Source organism: Amphiura filiformis, chromosome 16 (genome assembly GCF_039555335.1).
Source record: "Amphiura filiformis chromosome 16, Afil_fr2py, whole genome shotgun sequence".
Classification (NCBI taxonomy): Eukaryota; Metazoa; Echinodermata; class Ophiuroidea; order Amphilepidida; family Amphiuridae; genus Amphiura; species Amphiura filiformis.
This window is the reverse complement of record NC_092643.1, coordinates 37,342,823-37,363,183: the sequence shown is the minus strand read 5'-3', so window position 1 is coordinate 37,363,183 and position 20,361 is coordinate 37,342,823. Positions and strand designations below refer to the sequence as shown.

At 36.1% G+C, this 20,361-nt stretch overlaps 1 protein-coding gene across 1 annotated transcript; it reads left to right on the top strand.

The window, feature by feature from the left end:
• The first annotated feature begins 10,651 nt into the window (after window positions 1-10,651).
• Window positions 10,652-19,451, top strand: LOC140136585 (uncharacterized). The gene is made up of 2 exons (XM_072158273.1): window positions 10,652-11,069; window positions 19,008-19,451. Exons 1-2 carry the CDS (start codon window positions 10,811-10,813, stop codon window positions 19,295-19,297), a joined length of 549 nt encoding a protein of 182 aa, XP_072014374.1. The 5' UTR covers window positions 10,652-10,810; the 3' UTR covers window positions 19,298-19,451.
• Window positions 19,452-20,361: the final 910 nt, after the last annotated feature.

Genomic DNA, 20,361 nt, shown 5'->3' with positions numbered 1-20,361 from the left:
GCTCCCAAGGCAATCGTTTAAATCGGTCGATTCTGATCCATCAAAACGTCCTCTTCAAGAAGAAACCGAGTCCTCAAATGATAACGAGTGGAATTAAAATACTCTTTGTTTGAGTCCTGTTTTGCGAACAATATGTAACTGTCCTTCTAGCCTTGTTCAAATTGTACCATGAAAAAGATTTTGTTGGGAGGTTTTATTGTGCTCTTGATAGATATTGATCAATTCGATGATTTTGACACCTCAGGTTTTAAATAGCTTCATAGGCTACAGTTATATTTACGGTACTTATCGATTGATTCAAAATGTCCTATTTATACGGCAGAAATACTTTAGCATATGAAAATAAACATCAAAATATGTAAATTTTTACAGATGAGATGATGACAATATTTTTGAAATCATGACTTTATTTTTTGAGCAATATCTTGATGTTAAAATGTTAGACCAATTATTACAAGTATACACGAATATAATTGTGTTCAACATGAAAGAAAATTTAAGTATAGTCTTTAATAAGCCTGAAAATAAACCACAAATTACAAGTATTTATTTTTATTTTGACAAATCCAAGAGTAGTTTCTACCACTGACATCAAGTGGTCTGGGAATCGCCATATGCCATCCGATACAGATCAGCTGATGTTTGAAATCGATATCGATTACTCCAAAGAAGTCAAATTAGCAGAGAAAAATATCACACGGATGGGCTACATTATCGATATTTGTATTACAGTCGATATAGGCAGTCAATGGGCCATAGCAGCCCGTTTACAGTTATATCATGGTTATAAAAATAACACAGTCAGTGGTTGACACGAAATACGGATTCTGCATTAGCATACTAAAGGTTATAGTTTTGGAAAAGATGGCCACCACGTTTACGAGAGATGCAAATTTGAACAGGGCCTAAGGTGAATATCGTCATTTTGTCGGCAAACTACTCGGGGGAAAACCAGTTTCCGGGGAGCAAGCAATTTGTGACAGCAGTGCCGCTGACAAGACAAGACCCCGGGGCCCGGGGTCCTAGGGGGCTAGTAAAAAATGAGTAAATAAATCATACGTTACTACGGGCCTTTAAAGCAAAGAAAGGGGACCTCAGGGGTCCGTAAAAAAATAAAGAAAAGATACTTTGTACTTGAGGCATCTTTACTTTGCTTTACTATACGGGCCAACTAAGGTTAGGTATAAGGTATCTCTTCTTTTTTTTTTTTATACATGCTCACTAAGGTCTCTTTTCCTCCTTTTCAGGCCCACAGTAAAGTTCTTTACTTTTTACGGGCCCACTACGGCCTCTTCTCTTTGCCTTTACGCGTTCATTACAGGGCCTGTTTTCTTTGCTCTTTTACGGACCATAAAAAGCAAACAAATGTAGCGGGCCCGTAAAAACAGTAAAAGAGATACAAGATATAGCCTTTGACACATTGTCTAATAAATATTTCACTTGAATTATTTTACATTAATTGTCCAATTCAACAGTTCATACTTAATCATTCATTAGCTTCAAATTGGCATTGTTTCTGCACTTCGCGCCTAACTTCTTTTGAGAAACTTAATTATGTCGCGCGCATTTGTCTCCTTCAATGTTCATACTTGATTATTTGCAGCTAAGCACGCTACTTTGAACATGTGTTCAAGCATTTTACACATGTTACACCAACCTCCCTCCCCCATGTCACAAAGAAATTTACGCCACTGCTGTTTCCATTCCCCACCCCACCCCAAACACCCACACACCTATGAAGTCCTACACCGTCATCGTTCAGATCAAAGGGGCCCGTACGTTCATCATACCCCCGGGCCCGTAATGGCTCTCGCCCGGGGGGCACTTCAATTTGAAATGGATATTAGGGCTGGCACTTTCGCACTAAGGGGCATTCGGTGAGAGCAAAATGTAACAAATATGGGGTCATTGGGTGAGAGCATGATTTTTGGCATTCGGTGAGAGCAAAATGTAAAAAATATGGGGTCACTGGGTGAGAACATGACCTTTTATTAAATGGAAAACGGCGCCACAGAAACCTCGAAAATGGAATTTCAAGTTCTAAATGGCTTCAAATTTCTTTGTTTTTTCAAAATAAGTAACAAAATCAGTGATAAATGAAAGTTGCTGATCAAATTGAACTTGTAAGGGTCTTTGGGTGACAGATCAAATGGAAAAATAGGGGGTCTTTGGGTGACAGAGCATGTGGTCGTAAAAAATATGGGGTCTTTGGGTGACAGCGAGAAAAGGGGGTCTTAACAGCCCTACATATGCGTCACCTCCAAAGTTGGAGTGCCCCCGGGGGGGGGGGCTCTCGGCGGCACTCCGGCACATAATTTGTTATTGTTAATGGTAAATACACTCAGTACGTTACTGACCAGATTCTTTTGTTATGCATAGTCGCGCTAAAATTCGATCATGATAGTCATGTTGAAATCAGCACAATTCAGAGATACACCTTCTTGTTATGAAATTCATTTTCTCGGTCAAATATAAAGTAATATTTTTTTCTCTAGTAATGTCATTTAAAAACAAAGTGCTCGGATATAACTTTAAAAAAAATCTTGGTGTTAAAAGTAGGCATGAAATTGTGTCTTTCAGTGTAAGAATTTTCGCGAGCTTTTTTCGGAATTAATGTTTTGCGTTTCAAACTAATATATAGTTCGCTAAAGAAAGATATTTTCCACCTCTGTAAGGCACACCGAGTGGGTCTATATACAGTGCCGCCGACAAGGGAGGGTAACCGGGTGCGTTACCCCGGGGCCCAGGGTCCTAGGGGGCCGTAAAAAGTGAAGAAAACATAGTTACTTTACTATGGGGTAGTAAAAGCAAAGAAAAGGGACCTCAGGGGCCCGTAAATGTAAAGAAAAGATACCTTGTAATTAAGGCATATTTTCTTTGCTTTACTATACGGACCAACAAAGGTCTCTTTTCTTGTCCATTAGGCCTAAGGTATCTCTTCTTAATCTTTGCTTTTTACGGACCCTCAAAGGTCTCTTTTTTCTCCTTTTTATGGGTCCATTAAGGTATCTTTTCTTTGCTTATTAAGCTTTTTTACATACTCACTAAGGTCCATTTCCTTTCCTTGACCTATACGGGCCTATGGAATCTTTTCTTTGCTTTTTACGGGCCCACTGCAGTCTTTTTTCTTTGCCTTTACGGGTCCATTATAAGGCCTGTTTTCTTTGCTCTTTTACGGCCCATAGAAAGCAAACAAATGTAGCAGGCCCGTAAAAACAGTAAAAGAGACGTACATTTACAGTACAAGATAGCCTTTGACACACTGTCTAATAAATATTTCACTTGAATTATGTTACTGTCTGCTTTTGCCACAATGATCATCCTCGATATAATGAAGACTTCGGGAAATCAGGGGAGTGCATCTTAATCGTGGGAGTGCAAATTGCAAATTGCAAAAATTGCAGATCATTCAGCTTAAAATTGGCAATTGTTCCAATAACTTTAATTTGGGAGCAAATTTTCGCGCGCTTCGCGCACATTTTGTTCGATTCAACAGTTCATACTTAATCATTCATTAGCTTCAAAATGGCATTGTTTCTGCACTTCGCGCCTTCTTTAGAGAAACTTAATTTGGGAGCAATATGTCACTTTCAAATTGCAAATTTGCGCGCCCTGGCGCGCGCATTTGTCTCCTTCAATGTTCATACTTGATTATTTGCAGCTAAGCACGCTACTTTGAACATGTGTTCAAGCATTTTACACATGTTACACCAACCTCCCTCCTCCATGTCACAAAGAAATTTACGCCACTGCTGTTTCCACCCCCCCCAAACACACACACCCCCACACACCCCTGAAGTCCTACACCGTCATCGCTCGGATCAAAAGGTGACAGAGCATGTGTTCGTAAAAAAATATGGGGTCTTTGGGTGACAGTGATGCCGAAAAAGGGGGTCTTAACAGCCCTACATACGCGTCACCTCCAAAGTTGGAGCGGCACTCCGGCACATAATTTGTTATTGTTAACATGGTTACTGTCTGTTCAATTAGCTTAGATTAGCACACCGTGTGGGTCTATATATTATAGTTTTGTCAGAATATCAATTTTGATTTCGCCTTTTTTTCTCTTGCGACTGCCAAAATGTCCAACCAGTAATTCATTTCTAATAAAAGTAATATAACCGGCAGAAATAATCGACATTTCTATTGTGGCTTGCAAAATCATCCATCCATGGGTACATTCGCGAGTTGATTTTGACCAAATTGGTAGTCGGAATTGAAAAAACGGTGCAATCAAATCCGAAATTCTGACAAAACTATGACATACTCGTATAGCCCGATATGATGTGCTTTAGAAAGCTTGGAAATTTCTTTCGTTAGCGAATTATGTTACTTTGAAAAGCAAAAACGTTGACCCAAAAAAAAGCTCACGGGGCAACTTGAAGCCTGAAATCTTACACGAGAAGCCAAGATTTCACACCAGGGTTTGAAAAAAAATATACAAGACCAAGCATTATAGTTTTCTTCTGACATTTACCGAAGAAATGAAAATTATTGCTCTTCATTTGACCGAGAAAATTAATTATGAAGTGAAAATGTGTAACTAAAATTGTTGCTAATTTCAACACCGAATTCGATCGTTTCAAACGCCTAATTAACTGACGCAATTGTACGCATCATTCTATTTTCATTTTTTTCATTACTATTATAGGGCCTACGTATAGTTTTCCAACTCACATTCCCACCACAATGATACGCCCACACATGATCCACACGTAGACCCAGAATAAACATGATAAAGGTTTAACATTATTTAAACATTAAAATCGGTTAAAATTGTTGCTTTTATAGTCAGAATAATTCCACTTTGGGACATAAAAACACCAGATTTACGTATGCTCACTTTTGCTGGAAATGAATATAAAAAATGTAAATGAAGCGGGTGAAGTCAAGTGGATGATCAAGAGTGTGGTCTTATATGCATGACGATACAAATTATGCATTATTATCATATCATGAATACGAAGTCATCATAAAGCCGTGTGTTACCAAAACCGATATTTGAATTAGAAGTCCTTTTGCATATTAAAATATCTAGCATTGCCTGTCGTTTGTTTGTGTTGCTACTTTTGATTCAAAAATATTGTCAGAAGTCGGTCATAAAGCTTTCCTAGCTCGTTCAAAATGTTTGAACATAAAAAGTTATGAAAATACAGACGATTCTTATTTGCATAAACAAAGAGAGATACGTGTGAGTTCCTTACAACCCACATCCTATTTGGGATCCTATTTAGGCACTTTTTATACACTGTAAAAAAAATATTTTACTCAACACTGAGTAAAAAGGTCAAAGCTCAACAGTTGAGTAAAAAAATACTCAAAATTGAACCCATTACAGGTCACCACTCAACTGTTGAGTGAAAAACTACTCAACATTGAGTGAGTTTTTACTCATTTGTTGAGTTGTGACCTATATGAGCTCAATGTTGAGTAATTTTTTACTCAACTATTGAGCTTTGACGTTTTACTCAGTGTTGAGTAAAATATTTTTTACAGTGTAGTGGATTTAGTTAAGAAGTTGGTTGAAGGGATGTAGAACCGACTTTTTACACCTCCACATCATTATTGTTAACTACAAGTATGCACACAACACAGGGGCACTCACAATAGGCAATTGAACCGTACTGGTAGCGCTGTGTTGTAGATATAGGAGATGAACTAGTTAGGGTCATATATGAGAAAGTATAAAAGCTATGATTTTAGTACTTTCTCTATGTTTCAATTACTTATTCTTGTTAAAATATCTGAATTTTCAACCCGGTACAAGCTTTAATAACGGGGAACCATATATTTGTATGAGAAAGAAATATACCATCTATATCCAAACTCCCGTGTTATTCCAATGCACATTTTGCTTCACCGGGCCGCCCTGGCTTGGTCGCATATGCAAGAGGGGTGTCACGAAACCGTAATAGGTACAAATTTAGTACTTTCTGTCAATCAAGTATGGTTTATTCTCTATATGTCAATCTTTAAATCATTAGCATAGTCTTTATAATAACGGTGGACCGCCTTGATGACAGTTCCGCACTGATATGTTCACGCGGTACCTCTTCATTGAACCATATCATGCTGATTACTTGCACCTGTAAGATTAGTATCTTTCAAAAGACCAGTATTGTATTCAATCTATGATTGCAGACATACACAGGTGATGAGTGTAACCTGCTTGTAGTGCAGCGCGGTATGTTCAAAATTGTTTTCACCTATTGCTATGGTAATTAATCCGATTAATTACGTAACTTCGCCAGCGTATACAAATATTGTATTCATCTACTAGTATTGCTATGGTAGTGAATCCCATTATGTCGTCACTTCTACGGCGTATAGTGAACTTAGTTATGGAATTGGTTGGAAGGAACTACAACCGACTTTTTGGGGCGCCCTCTACGGAGGCGTCCCACAATATAGGCATGAGTTTGTGAGTAGCTTCTAATTTCACTCTTACTAGATTTACTCCGCAAATTATTGTTTTGCTAAAATTATGCCCTTGCTCAGAAATAAAACCACAATATGCTTGGATTTTATTTTATTATTGTTTTCTGTTATGCACGGGATAAAATGGTGTGCGTATATTCTTTGTTTAAAACACAAAATTAATGGATTTGTAAAAACACCAAATAATCCGTGACCTTTGTACCTTTGTAAGGCTTTTAAACTGGTTTAAAAACCAGTTTACCGCCTCTTAGAACCCGATAGACGGTGACCAACACCATGGACCACAATAGCCTAATCTCAATGGCATAGTCCAATAACCTCAATTAAACAATCATAGTGCAAAATTTGACCTAAGTTGCAGAGTATGAGTTTTTGTACCCAAAGTTTCAAAGTCATTCAATGAATGTACAAATGTATTGGGATACGATGGCCTTTGTTTGTTAATTACCATAAAATCCATATAGTGGTTATTGTCAAACTACAGTTGCCAAACTTACAATATGGTGACCCAATAATATGATTTTTATTTGTGGATGAATTTTGCTGTAATCAACGGAATCTGGCGAATGATTCAATTTCAGTCCAGATTGATACCAAACACATTAAAAGTTGGTACATTTTGATGAAAATGTGATATTTTCTTTTGAAATAATGCTGGGCTTTTCTTCTTACCAACAAGAAATCATCACCACTACGTATGCATTATTTTTGTGATGACCTTCAAGATAAATTGGCTATCAGAAACAGAGATAAGGTTGTTTATTCTACCAGAAGAATTTAGGCAGATATGAAATATGTTCGAAGTTTTATAATACTAGTCAACAGTCGTTATCAGGTGTTAATTCTAATGATATACATTTTGCAGACATGCTGGATCAGGGAATAGATCCATTGTCCATAGGGGAAGTCTTATAGATAATATTATATCCTGAATTTAAATGCTATGAATGATATAATTAAGATCTTAGACATCAATATTGTCTTTTCAACAGAAACAAGAACTACCTTTAAACAAGAATTTGTCTTTAAAAAGACAAGTTCACGGATCAGGTGTATAGTACATGTGCTTTGAGCTACTTTGGTCTAACATTTTATATTCATATCTAACCTACTCTGCACTTATTCGACAATAAATAAGTGATATGAGGCTTAATAATGATACCTGCGTCTTGACTCTGCAAAACAATATTTTTTAAAAACCTCATTTTGCATTTAGTTTTTTAAGCCCCCATCGGGAGCCACCTACAGGATCTCATTTTGCATTTAAGTTTTTATTGTGTTGCAAAGTAGCAAAACTTTCTTTATATATGGTGCAATTTGTGCCTGGAAAAGGCTATCCCCTCTTACAACATATCAACAGGTCTGATTTCTATAATGAGGTGTCACCGGGTTTGCAAGAGATAATAATACCAAATCTAAACACCATGAAATTCACCACATCACGACCAAGCTCACATTGGGCGCCCCATTCCTTTTTTAAAGGAATTTTTATTACACCTACCATATCTCCGGAGCGTAATATGGTATGTTTCCAAGAACGGGAGCTGAACATTAATCCATAAGGTCGGATGCAAAGTGAAGCCTTATTATACCGATTTTTTTTAAAGGTTACATCAAAGATTCCTGTTCCTAAGTGGTACATGCGTAAGGTTAACGGCGCATAAAGGAATACAAAACCAACGGTGATTTTTTTTTAAATATTTTAAAGAACACCATTTTAGGGATGATATTGATATGTAAATTGCTTGGCTCGAGAGCAAACAAGATTTTGAATTGATACATAATTTTAGATAAATTTCATTAAAAATGCAGGTTTTTTTTATCAGACTATAAACTGTAATGTAATTAAAAGGGCATTTCGTGAGCCGCAGCCTCATCCCCCACTTTTCGCAAAAAAAAGTTGAGATTTTTATATCACTGGAATACTCTGGCTACATAATGTTTATGTACAAAATATTTCTTGCAGATTAATTCGTTTAGCAAAGATATCGCGAAATTTGAATTTCGTTCTGGTGCACCAGAACGAAATTACAACGCATTGTCTATGGAGCAGTGTAATACACATAATCATGCATAACTCGCAAACGCAAAATCGGAATCAACTGAAATTTTGGGAATATGCTTTTTCGTGGATATGTACTGAAAAATGTCATAAAAGAGGATGCTAGGATCAAGAAATCCCAGCAAACACAAGAACGTTTTAAAAACGTTTGAAATAAGTTATATTTTGGCTTTTGGTTTAGGTAAAAATGTTTTTATAACATTTAAATGTCGGGTTATATGAAGGTCATGAAAACGTTTTAAAACGTTTTGTATAAAAACACACTGCAACAATATTTTAACAATGTTTTCACAATGCTATTGTAAACTATTATTGCAAACACTTTTTGACAAACATTTTGTCAACACTTAAATAACATTATGTTAAAATATTTGCACCCAGCAAACAGAGAAATGTTCTTAAAATGTTTTTTTCAAAACGTTTTAATAACATTTAAATGTCGGGTTATATAAAGGTCATGAAAACGTTTTTAAAACGTTATTGCAAATATTTTGGGCAAACATTTTTCGCAAAATATTTTTTCAACCCCAAAATAACATTCTGTTTAGAATGTTTTGTATCAAGTTTTCAAAAATGTTTTTGGAATGTTATTAAAACGTTTTTATACCCTTTATATAACCCGACATTTAAACGTTTTCTGTAATACATTTTGTGTTTGCTGGGCAGTAGATTATCAAAAAATGTTTTTTAATCTTATGAAAACGTTTTATACCCTTAATATAACCTTTATATAACCCGACATTTAAACGTTTTCTGACAACCTTTTATAACCTTTTGCGAATGATGTCGAAAACGTTTTGTGTTTGCTGGGATACTCCTTTAAGATACATACTCTAGAGGAAATGTAATTAATTTACATGCCCTAGAGGAACCTTAACATGGTGATGAAGAGAAGAATCAGCCTGGAGTTTTAGTTAGAAATACATGATTTTGCTTTCACGCCAAAAATGCACAAATCGCCAAAGTTAGGCAATTTTCATCTATAAACACTGGGAGATGTGATCCAAGAATCAGGGGCTATTTTAACGTGTCTCACTGTACACGTTCGTGCAATGAGATAAAAGTGTTGATGAAGTAGAGTGCGTTTCAAAAATAAAAAAATTGACATTTTTACCTGAATGTGACCGTAAGAAAGGCTCTACCATTGTCTACTATTAAAGCATATCTACACGGATTGTTAATTGTCACTGCACGAATATTTTATCTCGGCACGAACGTGACAGTGAGACACGTTACAATAGCCCCTGCCAAGAATTATCACTTTCATGAGAGATGGTTCATGACCAAATTTAGAATGATTAAAAAAACTACCCGTAAACATATAAACACTTAATCATATGAAATGTGTTAGGATCTAAACATTCAAAGTGTTTTTAAAAATGCTAAACATAACAACCTGTCCTCGATTTCTAAACACTGTTTTTGCATTGAAGTATCGAGGTAGATTAATGCTGATATGATGGCGTATTGAAAGAAATGTTCATGGTTATTTTAGCAGCTATTGTTGAAATTGAAAATGATTGTAATAATTTCGTATCCCGAATAATTTCATAGGAACCTTTCTTCGACATCAGCTGTGTACGCCCTCTCCTTTTTTGATGAGTCCTATTCTTCCCCTGTATGTAGTCATTTTCCTTTTTGTCTTTTCCGATGGTTTTGCAGATAGAGTGTTGTTGACCAGCTTTAAATTGTCGATGATGGGAACAATAAATTTCACGTGTTTAAAACGTTTAAATACATATATTTTGTTATATATTTCGTTTGAGCATAATAATGGATCCACAAGCAAATTAATATGATGTTGCCATCATTTCTACCGTTGCTATGGCATGAAATTCCGTCAGGATTTTATTTCGCCTCACTTTATTCAATTTTGACGTTCTTTTCCGTGTTGAAAAGATACTTTAAGTGATGGTGCGATCAAGCGTATTTTGACAGCTAAATAATAACCACGTGGTGGGTGACTCAACTGCGCTCCGATTGGCAGATTAAACAATAAACTACAACGGTTTAGATAACTGATTTCATTGAAGAGCAAAATCAAGTGGGCTGAATGTAGTGACGTTATACCTGAAACAAATCAAAACCAACAGAAAATGAGGAACGTAGCAGCCAATTTGACTAAAATGCTGTAACTCGAACTACATCAACTAAATGTTGCTTTCATCAAGTTAACGAGCCAGAGTTTTAAGTAGCAAAGATTTTATCTTTCGCTAAATGCTTATAAGAAAACAAATAAGCCTCCATCGGAACGTGCAATTTGGTTTGATACCGGTTTGGATGTTGTTGTAGAATAACAGGTTCACAGCCATGCCTAGACATCAGCGACAACTGAGCTTGTCAAGAGATTGGTGCACAGCCGGGCAATTATCCGGTGTTTTACTTGTTATATTAGTTGTTTTTATAGCACCATCTTCACAAGAAGAGTTAGATCTATACGAATATTGCACATCCAGATACTTTATATTACCGACATATTTACGCATTGCCTGTGAACATTGGCTTAGTAAGGACATTAGTCCTGGAAATACGGACAGTAATACGGGGACTACCACTTCTGGAGACGGCCGTAAGTTTCTATTTTAATTTTTAATCTCATTTTAGTAAGTAAAGGTTTTTTAATTTTTAATTCCTTTTTATCCTGCATGTTTTTAAACGTTATCTAACATAACCTATTTGAAAATGTAATTTTAAACCTTCGCATGTATCTAGTTATAAATTTATGAAGCTTTTAATATGCTTTTGGTGATTTTTTAGGGTCTTCCAGAATAAAATTGAAAATCCCAAATTATCTTGCGACTTGCAAATTTATTTAAAAAAAATAACCGACCGACCCAATTCTGAAAAAGTTGTGGAGGACAAGCAAACAATCTTTTTTTTTTTGGCGTAACCCCAAACCAATCCTAGGGAGGTCGTTCTTTCACTTTGCAAAAGAAAACACAACTATGTTTTAGATATGTTTAAAACGTGGTTCAAATTTCATAAAAACGTTTGTAAAAATTTCGCATTCACAACACAACCAAAAATGGTTTCTGCCAATTATTTTTGATAAACATTCTAAACAAAAACAGTTTTTGAAAAATGTTTTGTAAACATTTATATTTTCGTCTCAGATATGTATTTGTTTGGACGACCTCAGTTGTTCGACGTGTAAACCTCAACCTAGTCAACCAATTCTAACCCTACTGTACTACCCTAGCCCAAACCCTATTCGCCGTAGAAATAGTAATGTAACAGGATCAATTACCATAGCGATAGGTGAAAACAATTTTTGAATAATTGCCCTGCACTCGAAGTAGGCTGCACTCATCACTTGTCATGTTTTTGTGCAGTATGTGTGCAATCATAGATTGAATACAATGCCGCTCTTTTCAAAGACACTAATCGTACAGATGCGAATGAAACTAACATGGACGAAATTACCATAGAATTACGATCCTATTCTGTGATAATCAATGGGTGCGATGCAGAGTTGCAGCGTACGTCTAGTGCAGGCCAATACATTCCATTTATCGCTATGGTAGTTAATCCTGTTACATCACTACTTCTACAGCAAATTTGCCGTAGAAGTGATGATGTAACAGTATTAACTACCATAACAATATGTTAAAACAACTTTTGATATATCGCACTGGACTACTCCCCCATTCTAGAAAAATGCAGCTCTAATTTCTTGGGATTAAAAATATTATAAAATTCTGCTAAATGAAGCATAGCTCAATCTTAATCATTCATTTTGTAAAAGAAAAGGTCACTATTTTACTAATTTCTTGAAAAATGGGCCAAAAATGCATTTTGGGGAAGTTTCTTAACAGTCGAGTCACTAAAATCAAAGACTTGGAGCAAGTCTAGCATTAAAAATCTTGTGTATGCCAAACTTTTGCTTGAATTTTCACTTGTTTGTGTTACTTTAATTAAATGATTGGTTATAATATCAAATGAAGCTAACTTTTCGTTATTACATAGGTCACCGTTAAAACAACATGTAAACGCCCTCCATAGTTTACAAGATTCTGATTTCAAACATTTAGCCGCAAGAGAGCCGAATGCTGTATACAAAATCGTTGGTTGACTATAACACAGCCAAAAACATGATAAATGTTTAAACGTGCGAATAAACGTGCGTATAAATGCGTATGGAACATCGCAATCTCTCTGGTGTGCACCCATTGCTATGGTGATCCTGTTACATAACTACTGCTACAGCGAATAGAAAGTCATAAGTAATCCGGTTTTTGTTTGATTGTGTATCAAACAAATGGAATACATAGTGCAGTTATACTGCACAGCAAACATGATTCGACCTTTGCAGTACTTAAACCTGGTTAACAGGAAATTACTCAAGCAAAACCAATCGATAAAGTCTAGCCCAGCCCGCGCCCATCCTCCATATTAAATGGTGGATTGCACTTATGCCCAAATATGGCACTTGCCAATCAATAATCACCCACTTGTAATCCCCTGGCTCGCTCCACTGACCAAAATTTATGGACAGACATGGGAGTTATTTTTGCTGTTATTTGTCACTTACATATCAGGGCGGTACGAACATTTGCAGATGCCCCACCTACTCAGTTTTTAGCCTACATGTAATATATACATTATTCTTGATTGACAGCAAGTACAAAAAATATCCGTCAAGTTGTTTAGCTTTAATGCCCTTCGGAAGAGAGCGGTCCACAAGTGAGTGATAGTCACTAAAAGTTGCATTCGATTTACACAGGGAATTTTGCAGGCCATCCGTGCCCTTCATAAATAAAACACCAAAGTGCGAATATTTCCAAACATCTAAATTAGCTAAAAATTTAGGACATGTTACAAAACTATATTTTTTAGAACTTCAGGGAGTACAAACAATATTGGCCGGTTATTTTGCACACAGTGACGTTAACTAGGCAATGCCCTATACCTATAACATACACTGTTTGTAGAGGTCACGCGTCAATGTGAGAGCACTGTGTATAGGAAAATGAACAGTAACTGCATGCAGCATGATCGGGCAAGCGGAGTGATAAACCCTTGCACTTAGAACGCTAGTCTCTCGCTGGCTATTGTTATACAAGGCCCACTCAGGAGGTGACAATTCTCTAGACCAAAGGTTCCCTAGTCCGAAGGTTCGCTAGTCTGAACACGTAATTTACCATTCGCTAGTCCGAATTCTGAAAAAGGTTCGCTAGTCCGAATATCGGGTTCTCTAGTCCGAAGGTTCGCTAGTCCGAATAATAAATAAGGTTCTCTAGTCTGAATATAGAATAAGGCTCGCTAACCCTAACCCCAACCCTAACACTAACACTAAACCTAACCCTAACCCTTTTTCTATATTCGGACTAGAGAACCTTCGGACTAGCGACCCTTCGGACTAGAGAGAAGTCACGCTCAATCATTCAATTAGGAACTAGAACGATCGAATCCAGTGTTGAAATGAGCACAATTCAAAATTTTGAAGTACACCTCTTCAGTTTAAAATTAATTTTCTTGGCTAAACCATAATGTTTGATACTGCATTATTTGTTGATCAACTTTTAGCTTTTAAAAGTAATATAGTTCGCTAATGTAGGTTTTTCTCAGCTCTCTGACGCACATCATCGAAGGCTATTTATCATAGTTTTGTCAGAATTTCCGTTTTGATTACATTATTTTTCACGTCCATGGATTGATGATTCTACAAGCCACAGAAATGTCGATTATTTCTGCCGGCTTTCGAAATACATGTACCGAGTTGGACATTTTACCAGTCTGAAGTGAACAACTGTGAAATCAAAACTGAAATTCTGACAAAACTATAATACAAGGTGTCCCAGAATGATTTATACCGTGTTTGAACAAAATATCAAAAATATGTAGTCAACAGTGTATCTAATCTTAATAAGTGCAATACAATGCCACGCATGTCTCCTACTTATTCTGTGACTTTCATGGAAATAGCTTGATTCGTTTTCGCGTGACATTGCTATTACTGAAAATGGACACAAACTGCATGTGTGTAATTTACAGTGCAAAGGCATCATAACACATGGATCCTTTATCACCATCGTCCAGCCGCACTGTGCAATATATTGGAGAAATCCCACATTCTTTTATAGGAAATACACCAAATTTGGGACAGATGTAGAGCTTACAATGCTAAATAATTCTTGATAAAAGTGAAACATTTCAATATGACATCAGATATTTAGGTTGAAAAACATCCTTTTTATGTGATTTTTACCCCAATTTTTACCCAAAAATGTCATTATTACAGAGGAAATAACTTCCTCAAGAATGCTCCGCAGTACATTTTAATCTTCTTCGTCACGTAGCTGTGGACTTGCCAATATACTGTAGACATAAATGCATGCTGTGACACTAAGGACAAACCTTCTCTATACTTTTATGAAAAATCCATCTCTGCCGGCATTTCAAATGATGAAACTCAAACACCACAATAATTGGCTTCAAAACTACCGCCAAAGAAAGAATAATTTGAGGTCACTCAAGCGTAGCAAATCCTTTATTCCATACAAGAATTGCTTCGTAACATCATAAATAAACGATAGATATCGACTTAATAGAAGTAAGAACAGGACACAACAAATATACTGCATAACATTTTCCAAATAACTTTGTGCTGAACGGTTAGTAATTTTACAGATTTTCAAAATACGTTGCTTTGTCAAAACTTGGAATTCACCATTTTTACGCAATCCTCTCTAACTTCTACTAGAAACGTCCAATTTTAAAAATCTAAAAAATCCGAGAAAGATAAATATATGTACAACTTAAAAGGCAAAACAATATGACCAATAGAAATGCTGTTCATACCTAAAACATTCCATCTTTCCCGGTATAAATCATTCTGGGACACCCTGTAAATACCCGTACGATGTGCTTTATAGAGGTGGGAAAATCATTCTTTAGAGAACTATATTAGTTTGAAACGCTAAATGTTAACACACAGAAAAAACCTCACGGGCGAAGTTCATGCCTGTAAAAATCAAAAATCTTACACAAAAAGACACAATTTCATGCCTAATTTGAACACCAGGATATTTTTGGAAGTGCATCAAAGCACCGTGGTGTTATCTGGCATTACTGATCAAAATACAATTTATTGTTTTTTATTTCACCGAGAAAATTAATTTCAAAGTAAAAAGGTACTAATAATCTCATAATTCCAGTGAAATTTTAGGCCTGAAAATGTTCTGTTTATACACAGAAACATTTCACCTCTTTTTTCTCAACATTTTCAACACATGGAATGAAATAGCAATTTTCTTCGTTTTACCTCGATTTGTTTGCCTCGATATTAAATGGGGGACAATCTGATCAGTGAAAACTAACATTTAAATAGGAATCCAAATGCAAATCCCACATTATTGCTTTAAAAGTCCTTGACCCGATCGATAGCCCCATCGCCCATTTTCTTCTTCAATTTGAGATTTTGGTATCAGAAGGAAAATAGTATTTTTCTCATTCATCCCAGTGAAATATAACGCCCGGGATATTTTTCGTTTAAATGGTGTGAACAAAATCGTAGTGATTTTATTATAATTTATTTTAATAATCAAACATTGATTAAAAATGGTGAAAAGGAAATTTACTTTTAACCATATTTTGTCATAGTGAAATTATTCATACATCCCGCCAGTTTGGGACACCTGGTGCGACTATTTTCTGGATTCATATCAAATTGCTCAAGGACTCGATAACGTTGAAGGGCAAGGTTACTGGTTGACATTTCAATCTAATTGAAATTGTTTGTTGGTGTATTAACCTTTGAAAGCCATTTTAAAACATATTGGGTCATCTGTTGATGAAGGGGCGGCCCAATTCACCTTTCCTCCACCCTACGCCGGGTAGGACCGGTCTGGGTATGGTGAAAAGGAAATTTACTTTTAGCAGTATAGTGCAATTATTTATACATCCCGCCATTTTTGGGACACCTGAGTGATGTGACTATTTTCTGGATTCATACTAATTTGTTAAAAGAATTGATAACGTTGAAGGGCAAGGCTACTGGTTGACATTTCAATCTAATTGAAATTGTTTGTTGGTCTAATGCTTTAACCTTTGAAAGCCATCCAAAAAATATTGGGTCAACCTTTTTGGGCTGTTGATGAAGGGGTTGGCAAAATTCACCTTTCCTCCACAACAATTGAAATTATTTGTTGGTGTAAAGCTTTAACCTTTGAAAACAAAACATACGTCATTGTACATTTTTTTCAAACTATAATATATAAATGCTCCCGTGAAAAATAACAAGATAATTGAATTTCATATAAACAAAAACGAAATAAAAACACCTGCTTAAATAAAATGTAAAAGCTACTTGCACAGACCTTGGGAAAATGGTTATATATTTCATATTACATTTTTGCTAACATTGAAAAGGTGTTAGGTTCATAGTAATCAGCGCTGTGTAGCCGATTTACAGTGTAAAGCATGTTTTTTTTTAATAACAAAACTTTCATGATGCTGCATGATTTATATTTACAGCTTTCGATCATATTTTGGCATTTGCAAGGCGGTGGAGGCCAAGATATCTCTACTTTTGACGTTGGCATTTTGTTTAATAACATGTTGGTGTGATCACGGCATATTGCCGGATAGAATCCAGGTATAAACCTTTCACTGCTAAAAAAAATAGTAACATCGCCCTCTGTTGATAGAATAAGGCAAACTTTTAGTCAAGCTTGATCCCCGGGGGGCTTGATCGCTACTCGCGGTTGGTGAATCGCCTGAAGCGCAAGTGTTGGATAGGACAGTTTATCTGTTATTCGGCACTCTATCGTGTTCGTAAGAATGTATACAGACTTGGCTTTTTTATGGAATATTTCTTCACGTAGTGCCTAGACTATCTGAAAGGTGTTTGCAAAAACCGCACGGTTTTTAAACCGTGCGGTTTTTAAAATATTTAATTAAAAATGTTTATTGGGGTGTGTCGGGAGATGCTGTCAAATAAATTTTGATAGAAAATGTGCTTTCCATGAGGTTACATTATGCGGCCTGAAATGGTGGATTTAAGTACACTAAATTTGAGTTTGTATCATTTCTGAACTTGGGCAACATTGTTCTAATATTATCAAATTTATTGAAGTTTGAGATGATATTTACTGAACCTAAATATCAATAAGTGTTGGTGAGAACTGAAATGCACTTGTAATGTATCAGTTTTAAATGCGGGAGGAACTTTTGAAAATGGCTCTTAAAAGTGGTACGTACTCAGAAACTTTGAATGGCCCTCTGGGGCCAAATGTTATAAACAAACTGTACACAAAAAAAAATCGGAATTTATATAGCGCTTTTTCCAGAGGATTCAAAGCGCTGTAATTTCGCTGCGTGGTGAATCAACACAATCAGATCGCATCAACTAGGCTAGTTGCAGCCGAACCCGGCGCAAACCTATCCGCACTTAGATTGCAACATCCACCCATTTTCTGCAGCTCCCCAAATTCCATTGGGTGAAGGAAATTTTGATAACGAAACAACTAATCACCGATTTTGTACACAAAGAAACAGCGTGAGTTCACTGCATGGACAACTATTATAGGAATCCGCGTAGTTTATAACATTTGACCCGGGGGGGGGCATTCAAACTTTTACTTGAGGAGCCATATTTTAAGCTCCTTCCATTTTCAAAAACTTGGTACATTGCAAGAGCATTCCAGCTCTGACGAATGCCAATTACTGACGAAGTTTAGGAAATATCATCAAACCCAAATATATTTGATAACCCAAATATATTTGATAACAAGATAACAATGTTGCATAAAGTCCAAAATTGTGTAACCACAAAGCTCAATTCAGCCTCCTTAAATCCGCCATTTTAAACTCATGGAAAGCACATTTTCTATCAAACAATTATTTTGCTCCATCTCCCGACACACCCAATCAATATTTAGCCAGTGCGGTTTATGCAGACTTCATGTCAAGTCTGTATAAATGCAAATACAAAACTTTTAACATCAAGTTGGTAACAAGTTCATTCTGAATCAGTTGGAGTAAGAGAATTGTCTCCCATGTAAGGACGGTTTTTAAATTGTTTTGTACGGACTAACGGTTCAACCCGATCTGGGATGTTGCTACCATGGACTAAAGAGATACAGATGAACTCCAAACAGTCAAAGTCCCAGCATCACCCAATAATGAGAGCCAATCGTTCCATGAAGTGCGACAGACGCAACTGCTACGCACAACCCGCGTATTTTTACGGTCTTTCGTGTGAACGCGAAGACACACGATGCTCTATCGCGTATATGTTAGACACACACGATCGAACGATCGGCACTCATGAGTATGTGAGAATTCACAACATACAAAGCACGGGGACTTTGACTGTTGATAAATAGTCTATGGTAAGGTTGCCACATTGATTATGGTTGCCAGCGTCCCCATATTTAGACCAAACAATCACAAAGACCCCTTGGTGATAATCAGTTGCACACAATCCAGGTTGATGTACTACGTCATACCTACCTTTGCATATATTTCATTAAATCAGAATTTATTTCCTCTTTATTTATTTCAGAAAGGAGACCAATGACGGATCCGCCCAGATATGGCAAAAGAAGCGGCTCTCCATTTCCATTTTTGCAAAACTCCTTCACTTCAACCAAACGAGTGAAACGACAGTTCAGGGATACTTCGTTACTCACCAACGACAATGTCATTCTTGAAAGTCAAACATCATTCAAAGTATCCATCAGGAAGATTCTAAGGGCTGCTTTAGCCCGAGCGTTAGTGAGACGATTAACTGATAATGCGATTGATACTTCGTATACAGAACAAATCAAGAATTTGACAGAGTATTTATCTTAAAGCACTTTCGATATGGACAACTCTGCAATCTTCTGTTACCAGTCATTGTGATTTACACAACAGACGTTTTGATAACAATATCAAGGACAATGAAAAACAACCGTTTAATGTTAAAAACTGAAAATAACAAAACCGAATTTTAAGAACTTTTTACTGGGCGAACCTTGATTAACTAGTATATTTAAAATCATATAATATATTACTCCACAAGCTTTACCTTTTTATACTTGACAAAATATATACAAATGTGCAAACTCACTATTAGGGTACTAGTAACTGTTATTGTCGATTGGAATTACAGCAGGTCCTGAACAACAGTACAAAATTAGTCTCCATACAAAGTTTTTTTAATATGTACACATTGTTTGTTCAATCTGGAATAGTTATTCAACGTCTTTTGTGTAAAAAATTATGATAAAGTTCCGGATGCGGAATTTAATTGAACATCACACAGATAAGTTCAACGCTGCGCTTGATACAAAAAATACCTCCCTTGAGTTTATTTCTTTATTTAAAGGTTTATTTGAAAAAATGTGTCCGATGACATAATCTAGAATCAGCGTTCAGGTGAGTGTACGCGTTACTTTCTCCATCTTATGTTTTATGATTTGTGCTCCGTGGCATTAACGTGCACTAGACGCCGAATCTATGGTCAATCATTTATATGGCTTGTCACTTACAATGGTCAATTTATAATTAAAAATTATGTTCCTATTGTAATGAAAAACGTTTTAAAAATGGTTGAATTTTCGTTCAAGGACGCAGATAATATTTCGATAAAGCGCTAGTGTGAAGCGTCTGAAATTTGAAATGATACTTCTTGTGTCTGGTGAATTTTGTGTCAAAATTAGGTTACTGGTAGAACATAAATATTAGGAGAAATTAATTTGGCATAGCGCTTTTACAGATGCCCCCCCCCCCCCACAAATAAAGCCAGAACCCTCATTGCGTCTTCTTTTTCTCCTATTTCTAAAAAGTTAATCCAATATATTTTAGTATATAAAGAAACCTTTATTCGTTAGCTTTAATAAACCGAATGAAATAATTATTTCAATCGGTTCACA

Excerpts from the sequence above, each read along its gene's own strand:
- LOC140136585 (XM_072158273.1), top strand. The coding sequence starts at position 10,811 with ATGCCTAGACATCAGCGACAACTGAGCTTGTCAAGAGATTGGTGCACA. Across the intron at positions 11,070-19,007 it reads TACCACTTCTGGAGACGGCC|AAAGGAGACCAATGACGGAT; the intron begins GTAAGTTTCTAT and ends TATTTATTTCAG.